The sequence below is a fragment of the Lotus japonicus genome, chromosome 2, assembly GCF_012489685.1.
Source record: "Lotus japonicus ecotype B-129 chromosome 2, LjGifu_v1.2".
NCBI lineage: Eukaryota > Viridiplantae > Streptophyta > Magnoliopsida > Fabales > Fabaceae > Lotus > Lotus japonicus.
This window is the reverse complement of record NC_080042.1, coordinates 80,222,134-80,244,136: the sequence shown is the minus strand read 5'-3', so window position 1 is coordinate 80,244,136 and position 22,003 is coordinate 80,222,134. Positions and strand designations below refer to the sequence as shown.

The following is a 22,003-nucleotide window of genomic DNA, read 5'->3' as shown; positions in this document are numbered from 1 at the left end:
CTGTCAATTACAACCTTCCAAACAAAACCAGTAGCATTAGATGGCGCAATACCATATTCACATCCATACCAAAATAAATAAGAAAGAAAGAAACCTTGACTCCTTGAGTGCAGCTGTGCAGATTCCCAACGCTGGCAACGCAGAGCACTTCTCGTGACATACAGAGATTGAGAGGCGCGCGGCGGTGGTGGCGTGGCGTGGCGTGGTGGTGGGCTGGTGGCCGGTGGTGGGCTGCGTGTGTGCTTCAATGCTTGTTGACGGCCAGACTTAATGAGACTGAGAGTGCGAGAAAGACTGGGTGATCTGTGAGTGTGTGAGAGAGAGAGAGGTGCAAGTGGGGTCATGGGTGCAAATTAAAAATCTCAGGGGGTTCAAAAAAATTTAATACAGGGGGGTAAGTAGAATTTTTTTTCTTTTCAGGGGGTTCAGTTGAACCCCCTCAGTGCTACGTAGGTCCGCCCCTGGTGGTGGCGGTGGTGATGGAAGTAGTGGTAGGTTGGTGGTGGTGGTGGCAATGGTGGTAGGTTGGTGTTGGTGGCGGTGGTGGTGACAGTGGAGATAGGTTGGTGGTGGTGGTGACAGCGATGGTGGTTGTGGTGGTGGTGATGATAGGGTGGTGGTGGTGGTGGTAAGGCGGTGGCGGCTACAGTGGAGGGTGGAGGCAATGGTGGTGGTGGTGGCGGCGATAGGGTGGTGGTTGTGGTGTCGGTGGTGGCAATAGAGTGGTGGCGACAATTATGGTGGTGGTGGCGATAGGGTGGTGGTTGTGGTGGCGGTAGGGCGGTGGCGGTGGTGGTGGCGGCAACATCGGTGGTGGTTGTGGTGTTGGCGACGATAGAGTGTGGTGGTGGTAGTAAGGCGGTGGCGGCTTAGTAGGGTGGTGGTGACGGTGGAGGGTGGAGGCAATGGTGGTGGTGGTGGTGGTGGCGATAGGGTGGTGGTTGTGGTGTCGGTGGTGGCGGCGATTATGGTGGTGGTGGCGATAGGGTTGTGGTGGCGGCGATTATGGTGGTGGTGGCGGTAGGGCGGCGGTGGTGGTGGTGGTGGCAACACCAGTGGTGACGGTAGGGCGGTGGTGGCGGCGGCGGCGGTGATCGGATGGTGGTGGTGGTGGTGGTGGTGCCAATGGTGGTGTAAGTTGGCAGCAATAGAGGGTGGTGGTGATGGTGACTTATACGTCGCAACCTTATCATGTCTTATCCATCACTCACATGATGGATTAAATAATACGTCATTTTAACGTATAAGGGGACTTTGATGGATAAGCTTATACAATACAATGTCATCACCAAACAATGGATAAACTCATAATGTATTGTATAAGCTTATACTATCATGCCTAATACGGCGTGCCAAACGAGCCCTTAGTGAATTTTCAGCTTATTCTATGCAACATGAATTTGGCCTAAAAGATTAAATTCTAGAATTTAAATGGCTTTGGCAAACTTTCGCTCATCAAACGTTAAGGCTTTTATATGGCAGGTCTTCTGGAATAGAATTTAAACGAAGGATAATCTGAGGAAAATGAAAATTATTCATAACGCGGAGGATGCTTGCTATCCAATGTGCGGATCATAGGAGGAAACTTCTGATCACATACTCTTCAACTTCCCTATCTCATCTCTTTGTTGACAACTCTGTTACATGTGGATGGGTCTTGAGACCGCACTCCCCTATTACAGCAGAACCCGCTTCATGTAGCATAGGGCATCAAATAAGAACTAGGAGAGAGGTTGGTGGACCATTTGGAGTGCGGTTGTGTGGTCTCTATGGCGGCATAAAAACTCGATTGTTTTTCGTGATGGAGAACCAAATACAGGGTGGATACTTGACCTTGTCCAAACGAGAGCATAAAACTAACTATCTTCTTAGTCTTCGGATTTTCACTCATCAATATTCGAATGGATTTCGAACCCCCTCAAATGTCTTTCCCATCTTTAATGTCTTTTGCTTCCTTTATGAAATTGGATTGACCATGTCTCCTTATAGGACTGCAAATGTATCCTATCATTTCTTACCTATGGTTTTGCCTTGGCTTCACCCGTCATGATGTTGTATCATATCCTCGTAAATGGGTTCTAGCACTCTTGTGCTATCTCAATTCAATTCTCTCGTTGCTTTTAAAAAAAAGGAAATGTAATATTCACAATTTCACATAAGAAAAGAGAATATAGAGCACTATTTTGGTGAAAAAAAATATTCATCGATAGAAATGATGAGAACTTGAAAATAAAATAAAATAAGTGGAACGTTATTTATTTTGACACATCTTATTATAAAAAAAAAATACAAGAAATGCTTGACGACGAAGTCAGAGAAAAGAAGGGAAATAAATAATTGAACGCTAGCACAGTCCAATGAGATTGAGGCTGTGAGGAAATTGGGCCATTACCCGGGTAACATTATCAAACCCAATTGAGAATCTTCTTCGATGGTTTACTTGGAGAGAAGGAAAACAGTGTGAAAGAGTCTGCTCCTGCGTGACTCGCCGCCCTTACATAACCTCACCGACTTATTATAACCTTTTCTTCTCAGGCCAGGCGTCGTCGTCGTCGTCGTTGTTTTATATATCAACCCTTCGCCTCCGTCTCCGCCGCCACCTCTTCCAATTCTAGGGTTTCTCGTTCCAATCGATAAACCGCAGATCTAGAAATCCCTAACCCGTCGAAAATTCATATGAGATTCTCTGTTTGTTTTTTTGTGTGTTTTCATAGTTAGGTAACTTTCAATTTTCTCTTGATTCGTTAACATATTATGCTTCTATGTTTCGAATTTGAATGATTCTCATGATTTCCTGATAGGTTGGAATTTTCGCGTATGTTGACTTCTCGTTTGGGGCTTTGATTTCGGTAGATCTGGATTCGTTTTGATTGTTCTGGGTTTTCGTGGCTGTTTTTCATCGTTTTCAGCTGGTACTGATCAATTTTTTAAATTTTTTATGGAACTATCAATATTTTATTTAATTTTTTCGTTGATCTCTTTGGTTTTGGTTATAAACAGCTGTGGTTTTATTGTTTTAATTTTGTAAAATAAGCTTTTGGCTTCACGTGATTTATTTTTAATTTTATTATCATTTTTTTTTGTTGTTGTTCAATTCCATGATCAGGACATAGCTGTTTCAGATAAAAGATGTATGCTATGAACGGTAACTGCAGTGCTCGGTATGTTTAATCACTTTCTATCGTATATGCCTCGTAGTCGATTATGTAGTGTATATTAATTTTGGTTGAACCTTGAATTCGTCGAAATTTCGGTTTGGTATTATATTATGCTTGATTGTTAGGCTTTGTGCACATGTAGTAATTTATTTGTTATGCCCTATAATCCGTACGTAGGTGGAGAATTTAGTGATGGCTAAAGTTGATACTATGTTGAATTCCTCATGGTTACCTTTGATTATATTGGAAAAGGTTGAGACCTCTAATTATTAGTACAGAGGAAATAAGCTATGATCTATTCATCATTTGTTCTTTATGAAAGGGTTATTTTTAAATAAATTGGAGAAATTGAATTTGTTAATTTAGTTAATTTCCTTTTTCCTCTATTTTCATTGTATTTGCTATTTGTTGTAAAATTGAATTGTCCATGTATGTCTTGGGCAGAAGATATGTATATGTGCCCAGCTGATGTTTTAATTTCTGGAACAGTCAACAACCAGGGGCAATTGCTGCCGTACTCTGTTTTTGTGTTGTCTATTTCTGTCTGTTCTGTTTTGGTTTAAAAATGTTTTCTATGTAATACACAGTTACAGGGGTAGCATGTGGCCTTTTTATGATGTTGAGAAGTTTAAATTTGGCTTTCAAAGATTGCACTGGTCTTACTATGTTATTAACCTTTAATAAATTGTGGTTGGGTTTTTTATTAAGTCATCTTTAAGCTTCACATCATCTTATGTGACATCACACTGACATGGTGTTTGATAATTGATACTTGAGAAAGCATAGATAAAATAGACTTCAGTAGTACTGACCACATGACCAGATGAAGACTTAGATGCTATTTTCTATTAATTTATGGAAGAACGTCCAAACAAATGGATAATACTCTAATGCTAGCCTATCTCTAAAGTAAGCAAGTAAGGGTGTATCCTCTGTTGATTTAATTTTGAACTTCATTGTGATGTTAATCTACTATAATTTAAGGTTGGACTTGGATACACCCTTTCTTGCTCACTTTAGGGGCAACTCACTTTGGGAAATTTAGCAATTGAGTGGTTGATAAGTGAGTTAAAACAAGTGTTTGAAAGAATCTTGAAGGCTGAACTTGATATATCAATCAAGCTCCATAAATTGTTTTCCAATGTTAAAAAATCGATTTTGCAACATTGTCTGTGATGGATTTTGAATCACCATTTCTTAAAATGTGTAGTTTTTCCTTCACTGGTCGTCTCATAGAAATCAGGTGCATCGAGGGGTTGAGAAACATCTGATATGCAATTGAATTAATTTGGTTTGGAGTGAATTTGCCTACCCTGTTTATATGTGTTTTATGTTTTCATTATCAATTTGTTACTTGGTTTTTTTTTGCAATATTCTTTTTTATATCTTGTTGGAGATAGCACTTTTGCAAATTTGACTTGCAAAAGCTAGAGTGTTTTAGATTACTTGTTTTGTCATGCACGGAGTACTTCTATTAATTAAATCATTATTTGTTATATCAACTTTATATTGACGTGTACATAATCCTACACATGCTAACTATTTTCAATTTTTTAAATATCCAGGGACTGCCAACTATTCTTGATGTCACTGTGTTCATCACCGTTACCACTGTTTATTTAAAGGCTGCTCAAGGCCTAGAGTTATAGTTGACTGCTGCGTCAGGGCTTTTATATTTGAAAGTGATAGATATTGATCTAGTTGATAAAAATGGAAGCAAACACCGCAAAGGCATCGGATAGTATTATTCTAAATCTGAAGCGTAAGCGGGCTACTCGGTATGCTGCGCGTCCAAATGGAGCTCTTCCATCGGTGTTACCTCAATGGACATCATTAATATCACCAACAAATAAGGCTGTCAAACGGATGAGGTTAGGCAGAAACAAAAGCAGGCCGACAAACTTTGGGGCTCATAGTGGGCGGTCCTTAGTTAGGTATTATTTGAACTATAAGAAGAGTGGGAGGCCAGACCGTTTGATGTTCTATCAGAATGGTGGGTGGTTGGACTTTCCTAAGGATGTTGTTGACTTGGTTAAGAAGGACTTTGAATTAAAGAAAGCAGTTCTGGAGTTAGAGTTCAATGGTCATCATCTTGTGCTGAACTTTTTGCACATGTATCAGATGGACTTGAAAACTGGCTTGCAGCAACCTATTGCTTGGATTGATGAGAAGGGGTGCTGCTTTTTCCCTGAAAATTTTGCTGCTTCTGATGAAGAACCTTATGATTTCTGCAATCAGGTCCATGGAAAAAGTCATGAATCATTATCTCAAGATCCTTTTGAATCTAATGAAATAAGATTACATTTAGAAATTGAAATAAATGGAGCGGATGAATCCAAGTTGAGGGAGTGTAGTGGGGAGTCCAATGCTTTAGTTAAGCATATCCAAATTGGTGCTCAAGGAGCCTGTGGTCATTGTGATGTAGAAATTGAAGATAGCAGTAATAAAATGGTGAATGGAAATGTTGGTGAAGCCATTGAACAAAATCAAAACGTAGGTTTCAACACTAATAATGAACTTGTATATGGAAAGTTGGATTTGGATACTGTACAGGGTATGTTTTTTCAGGGAATGAGTTGTTTTGGTAGTGCTGACATAGTAGAGATTTATCCCTGCTCAAATATGTTGATGCAAGCACGATTGGAGTTGTTCCAAAAGCAAGCTGAAATTACAAAAAATTGTCATGGGGATGCTAATGTTCGGTATGCTTGGCTTCCTTCTTCTAAAGGGGATCTATCTTCAATTTTGAACTATGGACTCGGTCATTCTGGACTATCTACATCTAAATGCTCATATGGCATTGGTGTTCATCTTGCAGCTGCTACCTGTCCTTATGCCAGGTTGAGTTTTCTAATCATTAACTTCAGAGAATAAAAGGTTTCAAATGCTACTAATAATAATGATAATCTTATTTTTCAAAAAATAAAATGATAATCTTAGCCAAAGACTTCAAATTTTCTGGTTAGTTAAAAGGTAGATGAAAAGAAACGTAATGGTTTCCTTTTGATTAGGATGGAGTTTGAAGAATATATCTCTTCAAAATTCAAATATACTTTTTCTCTATTGTTGTTGGTGTCAACTGTCAATATATTTATCCTTGGAAGTATTGTATTAAAAGTTTTTTTTTACATACGAAGAATATATAGATACAATGCTAGTTATCATTGTCTACTTCGTTACGATTTCAATTAGTGTCAATTTCTAGATTTTTCTTGTATTGCCGTGTATAGAGAAGGATTCAAGTTTGGCTTATTTACAGTGCTAGTTATTGTGATGTTGACGAAAATGGGGTTCGGCACATGGTCCTTTGTCGCGTAATAGTGGGGAATATGGAGCTTCTCCATCCGGGCACTAGACAGTTCCGACCCAGTAGTACTCACTATGATAGTGGGGTGGATGACATTGAAAGTCCGAGATACTATATAGTGTGGAACATGAATGTGAACACCCACATCTATCCAGAATTCGTTGTTAGTTTCAAGGTTTCTTCCAACGCTGAAGGTGATTCATTGTTCCTTCAGTTTTCTTTTGTGTCTGCTGTTTTTTTTTAATGTTTTTCGACGAGAAATAAGAACTTGTTCATTATTGTATAATATAATTTGGTATGTGGTACTTAAAGAGTTGATTAGAGTCTAACTTGTTGATATCTATGGTTTGATTCATTCCATTTGGATGGAGGGTTTCTTCCATAGATTGTTGATATCTCTCCTTGTGGGTGGGCTCACTCACATTCAACAGATCACTTAAAGTCTGGTCAATGACATAGCCCTCTGTTTCTGCTGCTAAGCCGTATGATTTGATTGCCATTTCGTTTGGAAATGTTTTTACTTTCTTGATCACCAATACATTATGCATATTTTTCAGGCATTCTTTGTGAAAGTGGGAATATGAAGAATGTTTCTGCAGTTAATTCGAATAGTCAAGGTTCTAAGAGCTTGTTACAGTCACAGTCTCCAACTGAAGATACTGTAAGTTGTTTGGCATTTGAGTATTGCATTGGATGCAGGGCAATGTAAATGTCAATACCTATTTCTCAAAATTTTCTAATAATGCTTACTCTGTTCACCTTTTTATCTTTTCAAATATCTTCTTTGTTTTGTTTTAATTTATCTCTATCTTTTCTAAAAGCAACTTAGCATTTAGCTTTGCATTTGATGTCTTATTTCGTGGAGATGACATTCTGGCTTAGATCTGTTAAATGGACTGCCAATTTTTAGAGGATTGAGGCTAGAATATAGAGGAATTGAGAATTTTATAAAGGTGATCATGGTTTTAGGTAGTCTAAAAGATATACAATGGTAATTAAGGGTGAAAGCATGTTGCATTTTTAGCTGTGAAAAATTGCAGGCAAAATGGTTTTGGAGCTTAGATCAGTTTTAGGGATGTAAGCCTGAATTTAGATTTTGAATGCATTAAAGAAAAAGAAAATTATGAGACAACTGATTAGGATTAGATTTTATTTTCTGAAAATTAGATTGGTAAAATAAATGGTGGTGCGGAGGATGATAGCTTTGCTTTATATACAATAATAAATTCTGGTGAAAATGGTCTTGTCTGAAATTCATTCATCACATCACAACTATGAAAAAGTTTTCTTTGATATAATTTTTAGTTTTTGTTTACTTCTGAGAAAGGTTTCTAATATATATCTGATTCATCAATGATTTGCACTTCTAATTTATACTATCTAATTAAACTAGGACTCAATCAGTCCAAAACGTAAAAAAGTCCACAGTCAAATGTAACCCATGATCATCTGGGTCTACAAATTTTTTGGTTTGCTCCTAGTGTTAGAATGTAAGGTATTCAGAACCGAGAGTCAGGCTTGTGGACACTAACTGTCTCCAGCCACTAGGATATTGGTGTTTGCAAGGGAAATAGAGAGAAAGAAGAAGGGTTTTGATTGCTTGGCTGTAAAATGAATAGAACTTGGGCTAAGGTGTATGTATCTGCCAAGTCCTCAGCTCTTTTTTGTTGGACTTTCGGGCTTGCCTGCTTTCCTCAAGAGGACTTGGGCAAGCCGGCAACACAAAAATGCACAATCTTGATGGTAGTTCCTAAGGTTTTGTTATTCACCTGCATCTATAATTGCCCTCTGTTGAGCTTTGATTCAGAATTCGAACTTGAGCTATTCTTGGTTATTGTGGATTATTATTATCCTAAAGTTAGTTCATACTTGTAAAATAATTTGGAAATCTGGTATTGTTTTGGTATAAGATAGAATAGAGTTCTGTTCGAGGAATAAAAGAATAGGATGTTTGCAGTCACTCATGATAATCACATGTAGATGGTATTCATCAGTTCGATTTAGTTGTGTCATTTAATTAGAGTTTTTGTTTTTGTGTTTGTGGACTCGTTTGATGTCATAATATGATGATCTGGTTATACATTTTTTTATCCATTTTTATATATTGAATACTTCTAATATTTTATATCTGTACTTTCTACAAATCGCTTATTATTTGATGGGGTTTATGATCATGTGATGCTCTTTTGGCCATTACTGAATTATACCATCTCAATTGTTCTCTTTCCCTGTCTTTAGGTGTGTATCCGTGTGTTTTCTTCTGAGATCTTCAATGTTGTTTTGTTATTTTAAATATTCTATTTTGAAGCTTTATTGTAAAGATAAATGTCTAACCAATTTTGGGGTTGTGGGGTTACTTAGGGCATAACTACTGTTGCTAGCTCGCATAAAGCTCCGAGATCCCCTTGGATGCCTTTTCCTATGCTTTTTGCTGCTATTACAGAAAAGGTTCCTTCCAATGATATGAATCTCATCAATATGCATTATCAACAATTCAGGGTATGTAAAGTAGTTCAACTGAATGCCTCTGTCTTGTCTTCAATGAAATATTTCTGATATATAATGCTCTCGTTTTCTGACAATCACCAGTCAAAGAAGATAACACGTGATGATTTTGTGAAGAAGTTGAGGTTGATTGTTGGAGATACTCTCTTGAGAGCTACAATAACTAGTCTTCAATGCAAGGTAGATTTGAAGGCTATGTAGTGTTCTGCATGATCTTCTAATGTTATTTGGAACTCCTATAGTCATTACTTGTTGGTAGACATGTTAGGCCACTAGTCTTCGAATGTAATATTAAATGTCGTGCATTGTTTCTGCTGTGTGATTATACCTCCGTAACATTTAACTGGCTTCTTGCAGATACCACCACAAACTGCTTGTGTATTTAATGACACAAAGATCAAGAGAGAAGTCTGAGACTGGCTTTCTATATGAGCAGCAGGTGATCTTTGCACTTGGGATAAACTTTTGTCGACTTGACGTTAATCGAGTCAAGATAAACTTGTGAATATTGTTAGTTCTTAGGACTCAGAGCAACTATCCTGCTTAGGACTTCATTTGAGTTTTTTTGAACATCTGTGTGATTGGAAACTGGTTTGTGTTATTGATAGAAACTGGGGGGTTATTTGATTGAAACTGTGACATTGATATTCCATTTTTTTTTCACTGCAACTTGAGCACTGGGGGACCTTTTTCTCCAGAATGTGTGCTGCTTGATGGTGCCTGTGCGCGAACATATTTACTTCTTTCTGATGGTGCTTTCCTGATACTTTTACATCACAATTTCATTGGATGACAATGGGCATACCATCTTCCTCAGTATCAGTATACTCGTTTACTGTATTATTACTCCACTATTTTTATAAGAATTTGCCACAGCCAAACTTTGCGAATATTTTCATTTAATAAAACTTGACTTACGCTCCACCTTTCATGTATGGTGCCGGAGTTAAATAATAAATAGCATCGACAAGAAAGATTGTGTTGGATTCTCGCTGTTTCTTGTGAGTATTAATTTGTGAGAAACTAGTGTTCTTTACCCGTGCGTTGCACGGTGATTAATTTTATTGTAAAGATTAATCAGTAGTAATGCGTTTTTAATTTAGTTTAGACTCTTTTCAGTAAGTATATATAAAATATATGGAATAGAACATATGTTACAAACATGTAGATGAATTGACCACAGTAAATATATTTATTCGATGAGATTGTAGATACCTCACATGGACTACACTTGAATAGTAATAAAAACCACGTTTTTAAGTAATGCATTACATGAAAATTGAAATAAGATAAAAATAACAATGTCAGCAACATGAACCCTTATTCGAGATTGTAGTCCATGATTAATGATAAAGACTTCATAACCGAGCTTGTTGTCAATCAAACATATTTGTGCTATAGAACCTAGAAAGGAAGGAAACATTATTAGTATAATAATCAGTAACTAATACAAATATAAACTGTGTATAATTTGAAAGTGTAAGCTAACCTTATAGAAACGTCATTACACCTTCAAATTAGATGATCAATAACTTGCTTGATATCTTTTTATGCTGTAAAACAATAAAGAGAATAACCATATCAGTTTTTCTATTTCTACCATTTAAATTGAAAAAAACATTGATAAATAAACACTTACATGTCAAATATTATCGAAGACTTCTTGATACACTACGTTGCGTGTAGTGTTAGTTACAACTCCTTCATCATCTATGATGAGCATCTTCAACCCTTTTCTAGATTTAACTCTAGAAAGTTCAACATATAACTGCCTGTGAGTCTGATCAACAAATTTGAAAGTGCAACATATAACTGCCTGTGAGCCGGAGAAACAACGTGACGATTACATGGCTCACAGAAATACACACCGTCGGCAGGATATACCTTCTTGCTACACTTGCACGCAGGGTAGTACCAATCCATACCCTCTGCAATATACTTAACAGTACTAAGAACAACATAATAGGACTTCTGAAAAATTAAAAACAATAATTTTAGAATGTGTGATATATGTTGCATTTAAATAGTGTAGGCATGCTAAAGAACTTAGATTGTGTGGATTTCAATTCATACACATGGTATATGTATTCAAATTTGAACTCTGAATCACATTAACACCATTTAAAATGCCTGAATTAATTCAATCAATCAATAATTCTAAAGGGGCTTACTCAATAAAATGACTACCAACTTCACAAACATTTTCAATGCCGTAAAAGTCATATATAGATTAGTTTTTTGGTTCATAGCAAAGAAAGCATCAGTGATTGGTTTTAGTAGACCCTAAATCTCATAAACTTTAACGTGGTTTATTTTCTGAAGTTGGCATCAGTGATTCGTTTTTAATGCAGTTTATGATTTATTTTCTGAAGTCAAATACAGGTTATAAATTTAAAGTGATATACCTTAAGACTTATTAATTTTTTAATCGGTAAAGATTTTGAAATTTCTAAAATTTCATGAACCCTCTGAAAATACAGTGGGTGGTTATTGCAGGCAGCATTGATTCCAGGGAAAAATTAAGTTTAAAAATAAAAACATATGAACCCATATACATACCTATGCAAGATCTTTTAGTTGCTCGATGGTTTTCCCATCATTCTGCTTTAGAAAATCATCTTCAGGGGTAGATTTCTTTGCAGAATCTTGCAGAGGACTAATGACATGCACCGTATTATCATGTGATTCCAAAAACCTAAAAGATAGACGATTAAATAATTTGATATCAATAAAAAAGGAGAGTAATTTAAACAACAGAACTGAACTCACCGAGTTCGGAGGGGAGCAGCTTCTTCTATGAGAGGATTAAAAAAACCTTTGTAGCTCCATAAACATTTTGGAGACTTGTCTTACCTGTAAAATAAAAATTATGAATGTTTTCAAAAAATTTGTCACTGCACTTTAATTATTTGACACCAGATGAAGCTTTAAAATACCTTTAAATGGCTTTACTTTGACACAACTCACAACAACAACGGCATTGGTTGCATCAGCAGATCCAAGGTAACCAACGACCTCATCAACATACTTTCCAAAAAAGGCGCATTCAACCCGAGCCCTATTAAAGACGAATGAGAAATTATAAAACCATAAAAACTTAATAATCAAAGATGTACAAAATTTGAAATAAGGTATAAAATTTGGGTGTACCCGTCTTGGTCAAGTTCAATAGTAATTCTTTTCTGCTTCCCGCCATCTTTTTCGAATTCTTGTTCAGCACTTGCATCAGTGAGAATTCCAATGACATCTGCAAAATCATAGCAATATTAATCCAAATCCCAGAATAGTAATTTAAAAATCAAAAGGGACAAAAAAGAGTATATACCTATAAGAAAAGACGTATTAAGATCCTTGAACATTATATCAGATATCGGCACAAAATTGTACGGGCTTAAATCGATGGCCCTGTTGGGAACCAAGCGCACAGATGTATGAATATCAAAGTTGATCTTGAATGGATGCCCGGTTGGTCGGAAATCACGTCCGCTTTCACCAACGCCAAAGAACGAAATCTGATATACACGACCCTCACTTATCAAAGATTGGAATCGGTATATCAGAGTCTTCCTAACAGTCGCATGAATCTTACAACCCTAAAATTCATTAAAATGAGAACATTAGAGATTTATAGTTTAAGCAAAAAAGGACGTAAAACATGATGTTTATGTGAAAAGTGATTTACCTTGTCATCCATAAGAATCATGTCCATGGAAAATGGAAGCTTGGATCCATATAAGCTCGGACTAAGCCACAAACGGTTCACCTTTGCGACAATAGACCAGTTTTCTTTTGAGGCATCGATGGTGGCGAGATCGTCGATTGCCATTCGAACAAAGTATATTTCAAAACCAATAGTTGGTGGGAAAAAATGATGAAATTGAAGAATACCATGAGGTGATTTATATAGGAATTTGAGAATTAGGGTTACTGGTATATTCATCTTAAAAAAGGATTTAAAAAAAAAGTAACGAAGAGATTAGTTTGTAACGAAAAAATAATTATATGCGGAATTGAAGCTCCATATTCATTCTTGACTTTTGCTTGTCACGATTAAACGCAGAGCATTAAATGTATATTTGACAGAATTCAAATTTTCCATGTAATTTTCATTAATTCCACCATTTTAAATAAGGAATGATTTAAATATGAATAGCATATCGGGGCATTTTGGTCAATGAAATTATTCTCTTTACACAATATGCCTTCAATTTTTTTATTCAATGTTATGCGTACACCACCACTTAATTTTATTGTAATAATGATTTGGTCAATGCATTTACACATTTTGCATTCAATTTCATTTAAAACATATTAGGAAAATTATTCAGTTTTTATTGGTTGCAAAAGAAGTCAAGTAATTCAATTTTTCCATGCTTACACAGAGCTGGAATTATTTTGAATGCAATAAATTAAGAGTCATAAACCATAAAAACATAATCATTAAGATTTGATTATTGGGCCTCCATTAAAAAACTAAAATTAAATTGGGCTTCTATTATTTTGGTCCAAAACAATCAGAAGGTGACACTTGTCATGTAAAGAAGGGGGTGTTGGAGAGTAATTCTTGAAGTGCCAAGTCATGGAGGTGGAGCTCACAGTCTTCCTCTTTTCTAAAGTATATAGATGATTGACCTACAATCTTATTAGGCTTACAATATATTAGTCTTATTGGCCTGCAATATATTAGGCTTGCAATGTCGACTGGTCATTAAGATGAGACTACGTTTTCTCAAATATAGAACGTGCCAACGTGGGCTTGTAATAGTTTCCACTACGACTCGTAATAGTTTCCACTGGTCATAAGATGAGACTACGTTTTCTCAAATATAGATGTGAATTCACATTTGAAGTTAATTTTACTATTGTTATCCTGATTAGTGATTACTCTATAAAGTTATTTATAATGATAACAGTAATTGAGTATTGCAATTTGCAGTATGTAAAAGTATTAGTTGCCGGTAGGGGTGAAAATAAATTGGGTTGGATTGTTGAGCTTTGCATACGTATGTATGATCTGGTTATAAATATCAAGTTCGCACCTGACTTGTTGTCCATTGTGGGCTTTTTTCTAAGCCTAAATTTAAAAGTTTGCTCCATAATAACAAAACTAAGTATAACAACAAACCTTTGTGCAAATATGTTAAAAATATGTTGGTTAAGTAGTAAGCAAGCTAGATTCTGTAAGGGGGAGAGTACAAGCGCAATCACTGGAAAAATACTTGTTGAGAGAGATAATTACAATTTCTCGATAAAAGCAAGTGTTAAAGGCGGAAAAAAAATCATATGCATCGCAAGTTTAATTCAAACTCAAACCTGCTTCGTCGTTTTGGATCCGATAGAAACAACACACTGAACAGTGAACACAGTTGAAGTAGTAAAATGTCGTCGATTTCTTGCACGAAGCTGACACTCTTCACCATTGCAGCAGTTTCAATCCAATTCATCGGCCTCTCCGTCTTCCTCTTCGGCTTCTTCCCCGTCAAACCCATTCTCTCCGGGCACAGGTAACAACCGCAACCAATCTTCATTTTGCAACCGCACTCATTATTCATTGATTAATCTTCCTTTTTCGTTGTTTTTAGTGGCCCCGAGAGTTTCCGCCGCCCAACCTGCCACGGCGACGGCGATGGCATTGCAAATCACAGCGACGCCTCTCTGCCTCCAGATCGCCTCAGGCTTTTGTATCAGGTTTGTGCTGCTGAATGCAAGTTGCTTTTTGCTAGACCTAATTTTCCATTGCTTTGTTTGATTGTACAGTAGTAGTATGCATATATTCATTCCATTATTATTTGTGGTGAATTGGAGATTGGTAGTGATTGTTTATTCATGGCATTCAATTTTCAAAATTAGGTTCATGTGTGATAGCAAATTTCATGTGTGATAGCATATTCTATTTCTTTGTTACTATTTATATTGCTTCAATATTGAAAATGGACTAGAATGGAAAATGGAGGTGTTTGTTGAAGTTGGAACTAGGAAGTAGGTATATATTTGCTAAATGGAAGGCGCCTGTTTACTTTGTGATTAGTTTTGGTTGCATTCGGGAATGTTGGTAGGACTAGGATCATGTTATGCAGTAATTTTCAGTTTGGGAAGCATTCTTAGAGACTTTTGTTTTTACTCATAATAAGGGGTGATATTGATTTAATCTGATTCTGATTCTGATTCCTGTGGTTTTGCTCTTATTGAGAAGCTTAGAAAATGTTGTTTGTGCAGGAATTATCTGAGATCCCTCCTTCGTATGATCGACTCGTATTAATGGTACGCACAATTGCCATAATTCCATATTTGACGAGGTCTGTGATTTGGTAATTTACATGTTTTGGGTTGTTCATGGTCTGGTTCATTATTATAAAAATTAATTTGTCATACACAATCATTTTACTTTAGGTCATTGATGGTCTTCCAGCAGAGTTTGTGCTTGGCAAGAAGGGTCAGCCTCCAAGCAAGGCTTTTATGGAAGCTATGCCGTACACCCAGTCACTGTTGACAAATGGTATGGCTGTTGGATATCATGCAATAGCAGCAGCTCCAACAGTTACGATGCCTCGTTTGAAAGTTAGTGTCCTTTCCTGTTTAAATTTGGAAGTATGAAAGGAGAGAATATGATTTATGAGTTACCTTTCCTTTTCCAATCTCTTATTATAATAATTATTTTTTTGTCATTTCAGGCTATGGTTTCTGGAGCGATTGGGGGTTTCCTGGATGTGGCTTTCAATTTTAACTCCCAAGCTTTTTTAGATGACAATCTTCTTGGTTAGTTGTCACAACTATGTTGAAAAAATTGGCCATATCATTATATTCCCTGTGAACTACTATTGACCTCATCATTACTTGTTTGTTGCAGCACAGTTCATTAAAATTGGCTGGAAAATGGTTATGCATGGTGATGATACATGGCTCAAGTTATTTCCTGGTTTATTTGCAAGACATGATGGTGTTAGCAGTTTTTTTGTAAGTCTTCGATAAACATATCAGCATATATACATGGTCTTGTGCCCCTATATAGACCCGTACTCATCTTGTACAATGTTGGAAAAACAAAAAGAGAAAATAAAAGAGACTGAGTTGTATTTGACCTTTCATATCCATTTGCTTTCTTATTAGTAATTTCTTATGTGTCAAGGACAAGGATGAGGCAGTTTGTTTCTTTATGTATTATGTTCTTTCAATGGTAATATGTTTATGAAGAAAAGGCAGCCCTATTATTTTACATTGTTTTTCTGAAGTATCTTGTTACTATAGGTTAAAGATACTGTACAAGTAGATCAGAACGTGTCTCGACACCTTGGTGATGAACTTAGCAGAGATGATTGGAGTTTTCTGGTAAGTAATTGTGACCACTTCGTAATTTGCTCCCTACCTAACCTCACCTTTGTTTTTCTGGTTGAAAATATGCTCTTCGGACCTTAGCCCATAGAATCTGTAGGTTTTACCTTTCCCTCTTACATGCTTATTCTTTTTCTGGCCAAAGAAGTGACATTGTTTTAGTGATATCATTATACCGGTTAATATTGGTGCCGTGTAATCTGTTATATTTTTTAGTTCAGGATGTAATAATTATTTTCTAGTAGTCATGCTGTCTAACCTTTAAAGTGGGCTTTGGAATATTTCAGAGTCATGCATTCTGAAATTTGTTTATGGAAACTGTTTTTTTCTTTAGGGAAAATAAACTATTTCCATTTCCATAAAAATAGAGTTCTTGGATGAGATTTCCTTGTATTGAAATTTGTTGTTGGTAAGTTTGTGAAGATTAAATAAGACAGTCAAGTGTTATGCTGCTGTTTAGAAGATCAAGTTCCATTCCATCCTTTTGAAGCATAAGGGTTCTTCAGATTTCAGAATAGTCTATTAACTTAATTTCACTGCACATGTCAAATGTGAATCTTTTCTAGTTCTGAATTGCATTATGCTTTTCAATGATGATTTAATTTCATTTGTACACATTTACTGAGTTTATTTTAGATACTTCATTATCTAGGCTTGGATCACATTGGACATATTGGTGGACGGAACAGGTATGATTGCTCTCTCCGCTCTATACTTGTAATTTCATCCTGTTCTCTAAGCTTCACTAAGACATTTACTGTTTCAGTGCGTTAATGGCTTCAAAGCTTTCTGAAATGGATGAAGTAGTGAAGATGATTCATATTAATGCCTTGCGAAATCTTGAAAATGATCAAGGGCGGACACTTATGGTATGTGACTATCGTTTTGTTGCTTTCTTAAAATCATGTACTACAGAATTCAAATGACTTGTTTATTATGCTATGGACATCTCCAAACATTAATACAAACATGAGAGTTACTTACCGAATTTTATCTATTTAGGCATTTAGTTCCAAAATGCATCCAGAACTTGCTGTATTTACATATGTGAACCTGTTAGGTTATGATTTATAGCCCACAAGTGATAAGAAACCTAGATAAGAGAGAAAGAAGAGAGGAGTGAGAATGTACGAAAAACAATCATTATTTATTATCAAGAATGAAACCTTTTACAAACTCAGAACTAACACCAGGTCCTTTTAAAAATTGAAATCAAAATTTTAATTAATGTCTGCTGCAAATTGCTATACAGGTTGTAGTCAGTGACCATGGAATGACTGAAAATGGTAATCATGGAGGTTCTTCATATGAGGAAACAGACTCTCTAGCTCTTTTTATTGGACAAAGAAACCATGCCTCTGACCATGCAGTATCCAATCATGACACAATTTCTCAGGTAATTGAACTATACTTTGCGCTTAAAGGTGGTTGCAGAAAGGAATAACTAATGTTGATTATTTTCTTATCTACTGTTGAATTTGAATGTGTTCCCAAAGCAGTTTGCAAGTCATCAGAGAACCTTCTTCCATAGAGTTTATTGGCCAACTTATGTTCATACACATCCTAATGGGGCTAACCTTTAAGGCTTTGTATGAATTTTTCGTCCTGCCTGATTTCTTATTTATCAATGTAGAACTTAAAATGCAATTAAAAGCCACTGACTCATTCACCAACAGTAACCATTTGATTTTAAATCCTCTGTTGGAAGTGGTCAAGTATATGTGCAATTTATGTTATATTATTGTACTCCAGGTTGATATTGCACCAACGTTAGCTTTACTTTTTGGCGTGCCAATTCCGAAAAACAATATTGGTATCTTGATCTCTCAAATGGATGATTCTCAGACCGGTTAGTTTTCTTTCTGTCTCTACGTGTGTATTTCTGACAAACTAAAAAAAGGTGATATGACTTGTTTTGCATCTTCTTTTATTGTTTCTTTGAGCGTATTATATATTGTAACAGAAAAATAATGTAATTTTATCCGTTTTTTGTCTTTGATTTCTTTGGCGAGCTAGATGACCAAAAGTTGAGGGCGCTGCAGTTGAACTCATGGCAGTTATTCAGATTACTTCAAGCACAAATGCCTGGTTTGTCTTGTAGAAGTTTTCCATGCGATGCTTTCATTACTAATAGTGGAACAACAATTGATGAATGCAAAGGTAGCAAGGAGAAGTTGTTTTGTTGCTTGTATCTAAATGCTGCTACTCTTCATGATGCCTGGAAAGCTGAAGTAGTCACCAGGTATGTGACAATTCTTCGTCCCAAGTTTAATATAAATCACACAAGAAGTGTTTGTGAACATTTTTATTTGACATTTACTTTTTGGGTCTAATAGTACAGAAGGCTACAAGGCCACTGTTGCAGCATATCATGAATTTCTGAGCAGAGCAAGTGAGTGGCTGTCACACAAAGCAACTGATGTATGTATGATCTTCTGTGTCGAAATTTCTTGACCTTGCCATCCTGGAATATTGTTTAGAGCATCAATAGCCAGTATGGCGGGAGTATTGCCATCCTGCCTGGTAGCTTATTTATGTCTTTAAAGGCTTTCTCTCTTTCTGTTCTTTCTCATGAGTCATGACAATTTTGTTTGTTCAGAAACCAATTAACTTGCTTGCTTTTGGAGTTGCTGCTTTGATCATATCATGCTTGATACTGCTGAGACTTGTCTTTGTAATCCACAAACAAGTTCCTGCAAGGGAGATGCAAGACGTGGACAATTATATGAAGCCGTGGAAGTCGGATGAAGTTTTCATTTTGTTTGGCATCCTGACCCTTGTCATTAGTATGGGATCAAGTTCCATGATTGAGGAAGAGCATTACATTTGGCATTTTCTCACATCCACTGTTAACTTGATGTTTTTCCGGAAAGCAATACAGTCTTTTGACCTTAACAAAGCACATGATCATCTCAGTTCAATAAGGAAACAAAACAATGTATTTGGATGTCAAATTAGTTCATTGTTCCTTATTATTTTTTCTGGAAGAATTTTGAAAGGCTGGCATCAAGGTGGTGTGAATTGGACTAACCTTCCTGACATTTCTAAGTGGCTTGAGCAGGCTGACAGTCAATATGTAAACCTGATTAAGATAGCATCATGCATCTTGATCATTGTTTTGGGCATATTTATATTGTTCTCAATGCCGCCCAAAACAAAAGTTTTAATGGTGATTGGGTTTAGCTTGTTAATGTCTGGTTTGTTGGCATTGCAACATTTTATGAAACATCAGGACACGTCTGTCTCATTCAACAAGGATGCCACCTTATCAGTACAAATATTCTATGCCATTCTGGGAATCACTACTTTGACAGTTGTATTGGTTTTGCCATGGGTGATGCCTATGCAAACTCCTGAAATGTGCTCAAGATGGAACTTCTACATGTCTGCCTCTGTTCCTGTTGAGATTAAGAACATAACACCAATTTTGGTATTAAAAGATTCCTTGCATATAGTGGGGTGCATGTACATAACTTTTTGGTGTCTTCTGCAACTGTTGCTTCAACGGCCCATTAATGCTATGCCTCTGTTGTTGCTCTTTGTTCAAGTCTTGGCCAGCATGCTTGCTTTTTCGTTTAGGTCACATTCTAAGCAGTGGGTTGAGGTTAGTTGCAAGATTTCATGAACAAATGTTGATTTTTATTGTATATTTTGATGGTAAATTGGTCTTGGATTATATATGTGTGTGTGTGTGTGTCTAGAAAGAGTCATTTTTATGAGAGTGAGAGGAGAATATATTCACAGCTAGATCTAATCTTGAAGAGCTAAGATTAAAACATTAAGTGTTGTGACTTTTATGTGGTCATATGACCATTAAATAACTTTTAGTCTTGACGGCCCTTTTTTTGTTTTTGTGACTTCTGGTTTGCTAATTAATCTTCATTAGGTATGAGCCTCTTGGTCAGAATCCTTACAACATCACATATATCATTAGTTGACTGAATGGGTCATATCTTTATTAGAATAGGGTGCATTGGTTTTTCAATTTAAATTCTCAGGCACCAATGACAGCTAGTACATCTTACTTCGGTCACATATCTTTCCCTATGCCAGTGTTGTTTGTCCCACTAAATGCAGCTAATAGAATGGGTGGGGGGGGGGGGCGGGTTAATGATGCACTTCGACAATGTTACCCATCCTACTACACATCATACTTTTTCTTTGATGCATAACAACTGTACATGAATGAATTAAAAGTGCTAATCTAAATACTGATACAGTGTGTTTCTTAGATTACTGCACTGTACAATCTGGGAATGGCAGGCCATTTTGCTCTTGGGAACAGCAATACACTAGCTACCATTGATGTGGCTGGAGCTTTTATTGTAATGTCTCCTATTTTTGTTATTATTAAGAGAACACATTATTTTCTGCACTGCATTTTAGGATTTAAATTGCCCGTTCCTATTTTCTCAGCAAGGTATTACCTTTTCGTTGGCAGGGAATTTCAAGTCACTCCACCTTCCTTTCAGGACTTCTGATGTTCATCATTACTTATGCATCCCCAATGCTATTCTTTCTTTCTCTAGTACTGTACATCTCAGCCAAGGTCACAATGGAGCCACTGGTTACCAAGGATGGAAATTCTGGAGAAATTCTCAAGGATCTTCTCGGATATCCTTGCTTAGTACCACTGAGCCTGAATTCTATTCTATTGACTGCTTACACGATTGTCTTGCTGTTGATGAGGAACCATTTATTTGTTTGGAGTGTCTTTTCTCCCAAGTGAGTCTTCCTTGAATCTGGTGTTTATAAATTGATGAATGCTTAATAGAAAAAAAATATCCTTTGTGATTTATTGAATTTAATGTTGAAGTTACACGGATCTATTCTGACATTATATTTATAGTATCATTTAACCTTGCTAACTTGAGCTATCAAATTTTTCTGTAGGTACCTTTATGTTTGTGCTGCAACTGCATGTGTTTATATTGGGGTCTTTATTGTAGCTGTAACTGTGATTCATACATATATAGTGCTTTTTTGGCTGAGAAAGAGTTTTTCCATGTGTAGCAAGGAAAACGGTAAGTGGTCATGTAAGTCAATGTAAAAATTGTATTGAACTGTCAAAAAGCAATTCTCACTCTTAAGTTCTTGACTAGTTGGCATATTATTTTGATTCTTTTTTGTTTTCTTTGAAAAAGGATAGCAGTCACTTCACTTCTCCCTGTATCTCTCCCTGTCGAATTATTATTTAGTAATGAAGTAAGATAGGTGTTTGGTTTCTTCACTACTGGAGACGTGCACTGATTGAGGCAATGCATTTCTGCATAACTGCATTACAAGATAAAAATCTAGAGACCATTTAGGAACAAATTTAAAATTTGAATCGCTCTTATGAACATGGCTGGTTTGGTTGAGAGAGCTACAAGTAATTATTCATTCACACCAACTTTATCTTTCATCTTATTTCCACTCACTTTTTCTTCATATCTCTTTATTTCTTGTCGCATAACCTATCATATCACTTACTTCTCTCTCTTTTGTTCATATCTCTCTCTTGGTGAGTGGAATTGAAGTGTGAATGAAATATTATTTGAGAGCATCTATTAACTCATATATCGTTTTCGGTCGTATCAATTGTAATTTCAATTCATTTGATAACCCTATTTGTCAACCAAATTGTAGGATTCTATAAATTGTCAAAAAGACATGATAATAACTTTTTTGTGTACTACAATGAAGCGAATAATTGGTTAAGAGA

General features: G+C 36.2%; 3 protein-coding genes across 8 annotated transcripts; 2 read left to right on the top strand and 1 right to left on the bottom strand.

Moving 5' to 3' along the window:
- The first annotated feature begins 2,388 nt into the window (after positions 1-2,388).
- Positions 2,389-9,789, top strand: LOC130740076 (inactive poly [ADP-ribose] polymerase RCD1-like). Of its 2 annotated transcripts, none has more exons than XM_057592576.1 (9): positions 2,389-2,713; positions 2,802-2,912; positions 3,107-3,161; positions 4,724-5,998; positions 6,418-6,659; positions 7,023-7,126; positions 8,827-8,964; positions 9,055-9,150; positions 9,328-9,789. In XM_057592576.1, the coding sequence occupies exons 4-9, from the start codon at positions 4,869-4,871 to the stop codon at positions 9,382-9,384; spliced, it is 1,767 nt and encodes a 588-aa protein (XP_057448559.1). In that variant the 5' UTR covers positions 2,389-2,713; positions 2,802-2,912; positions 3,107-3,161; positions 4,724-4,868; the 3' UTR covers positions 9,385-9,789. The 2 variants fall into 2 exon arrangements, with proteins under 2 accessions (XP_057448559.1, XP_057448558.1); XM_057592575.1 differs by having other exon boundaries at positions 2,389-2,718.
- A 1,740-nt stretch (positions 9,790-11,529) lies between these two features.
- LOC130737096 (replication factor A protein 1-like) lies at positions 11,530-12,673 on the bottom strand. Its single transcript, XM_057588866.1, has 6 exons — positions 12,653-12,673; positions 12,296-12,563; positions 12,121-12,217; positions 11,938-12,028; positions 11,786-11,823; positions 11,530-11,665 (listed from the first exon to the last, which is right to left on the bottom strand). Exons 1-6 carry the CDS (start codon positions 12,671-12,673, stop codon positions 11,530-11,532), a joined length of 651 nt encoding a protein of 216 aa, XP_057444849.1.
- Positions 12,674-14,141: 1,468 nt separating this feature from the next.
- Positions 14,142-21,529, top strand: LOC130740075 (GPI ethanolamine phosphate transferase 2). 5 transcript variants are annotated; one of them, XM_057592571.1, is made up of 17 exons: positions 14,146-14,474; positions 14,553-14,658; positions 15,187-15,231; positions 15,361-15,528; positions 15,642-15,726; positions 15,818-15,924; positions 16,216-16,296; positions 16,936-16,988; positions 17,066-17,168; positions 17,552-17,695; positions 18,052-18,148; positions 18,316-18,541; positions 18,636-18,720; positions 18,899-19,903; positions 20,532-20,624; positions 20,741-21,024; positions 21,193-21,529. In XM_057592571.1, exons 1-17 carry the CDS (start codon positions 14,350-14,352, stop codon positions 21,347-21,349), a joined length of 2,964 nt encoding a protein of 987 aa, XP_057448554.1. In that variant the 5' UTR covers positions 14,146-14,349; the 3' UTR covers positions 21,350-21,529. The 5 variants fall into 5 exon arrangements, 4 of the variants coding, with proteins under 4 accessions (XP_057448555.1, XP_057448554.1, XP_057448557.1 ...); XR_009020040.1 differs by lacking the exon at positions 21,193-21,529 and having other exon boundaries at positions 14,142-14,474; positions 20,520-20,624; positions 20,741-20,759; XM_057592572.1 differs by lacking the exon at positions 20,532-20,624 and having other exon boundaries at positions 14,145-14,474.
- Positions 21,530-22,003: the final 474 nt, after the last annotated feature.

Bases quoted from the DNA above. Each gene is read 5' to 3' on its own strand.
- LOC130740076 (XM_057592576.1), top strand. From the start codon at position 4,869: ATGGAAGCAAACACCGCAAAGGCATCGGATAGTATTATTCTAAATCTG. The intron at 5,999-6,417 runs GTTGAGTTTTCT...GCTTATTTACAG, and splicing joins GCTACCTGTCCTTATGCCAG to TGCTAGTTATTGTGATGTTG. The intron at 7,127-8,826 runs GTAAGTTGTTTG...GGGGTTACTTAG, and splicing joins AGTCTCCAACTGAAGATACT to GGCATAACTACTGTTGCTAG.
- LOC130737096 (XM_057588866.1), bottom strand. From the start codon at position 12,673: ATGATTCTTATGGATGACAAG. The intron at 12,029-12,120 runs GTACACCCAAAT...CGTCTTTAATAG, and splicing joins ATTGAACTTGACCAAGACGG to GGCTCGGGTTGAATGCGCCT. The intron at 11,666-11,785 runs GTTTTTTTAATC...TCTATCTTTTAG, and splicing joins ATGTTTATGGAGCTACAAAG to GTTTTTGGAATCACATGATA.
- LOC130740075 (XM_057592571.1), top strand. From the start codon at position 14,350: ATGTCGTCGATTTCTTGCACGAAGCTGACACTCTTCACCATTGCAGCA. The intron at 15,529-15,641 runs GTTAGTGTCCTT...TTGTCATTTCAG, and splicing joins TTACGATGCCTCGTTTGAAA to GCTATGGTTTCTGGAGCGAT. The intron at 18,721-18,898 runs GTATGTATGATC...TTGTTTGTTCAG, and splicing joins TGTCACACAAAGCAACTGAT to AAACCAATTAACTTGCTTGC.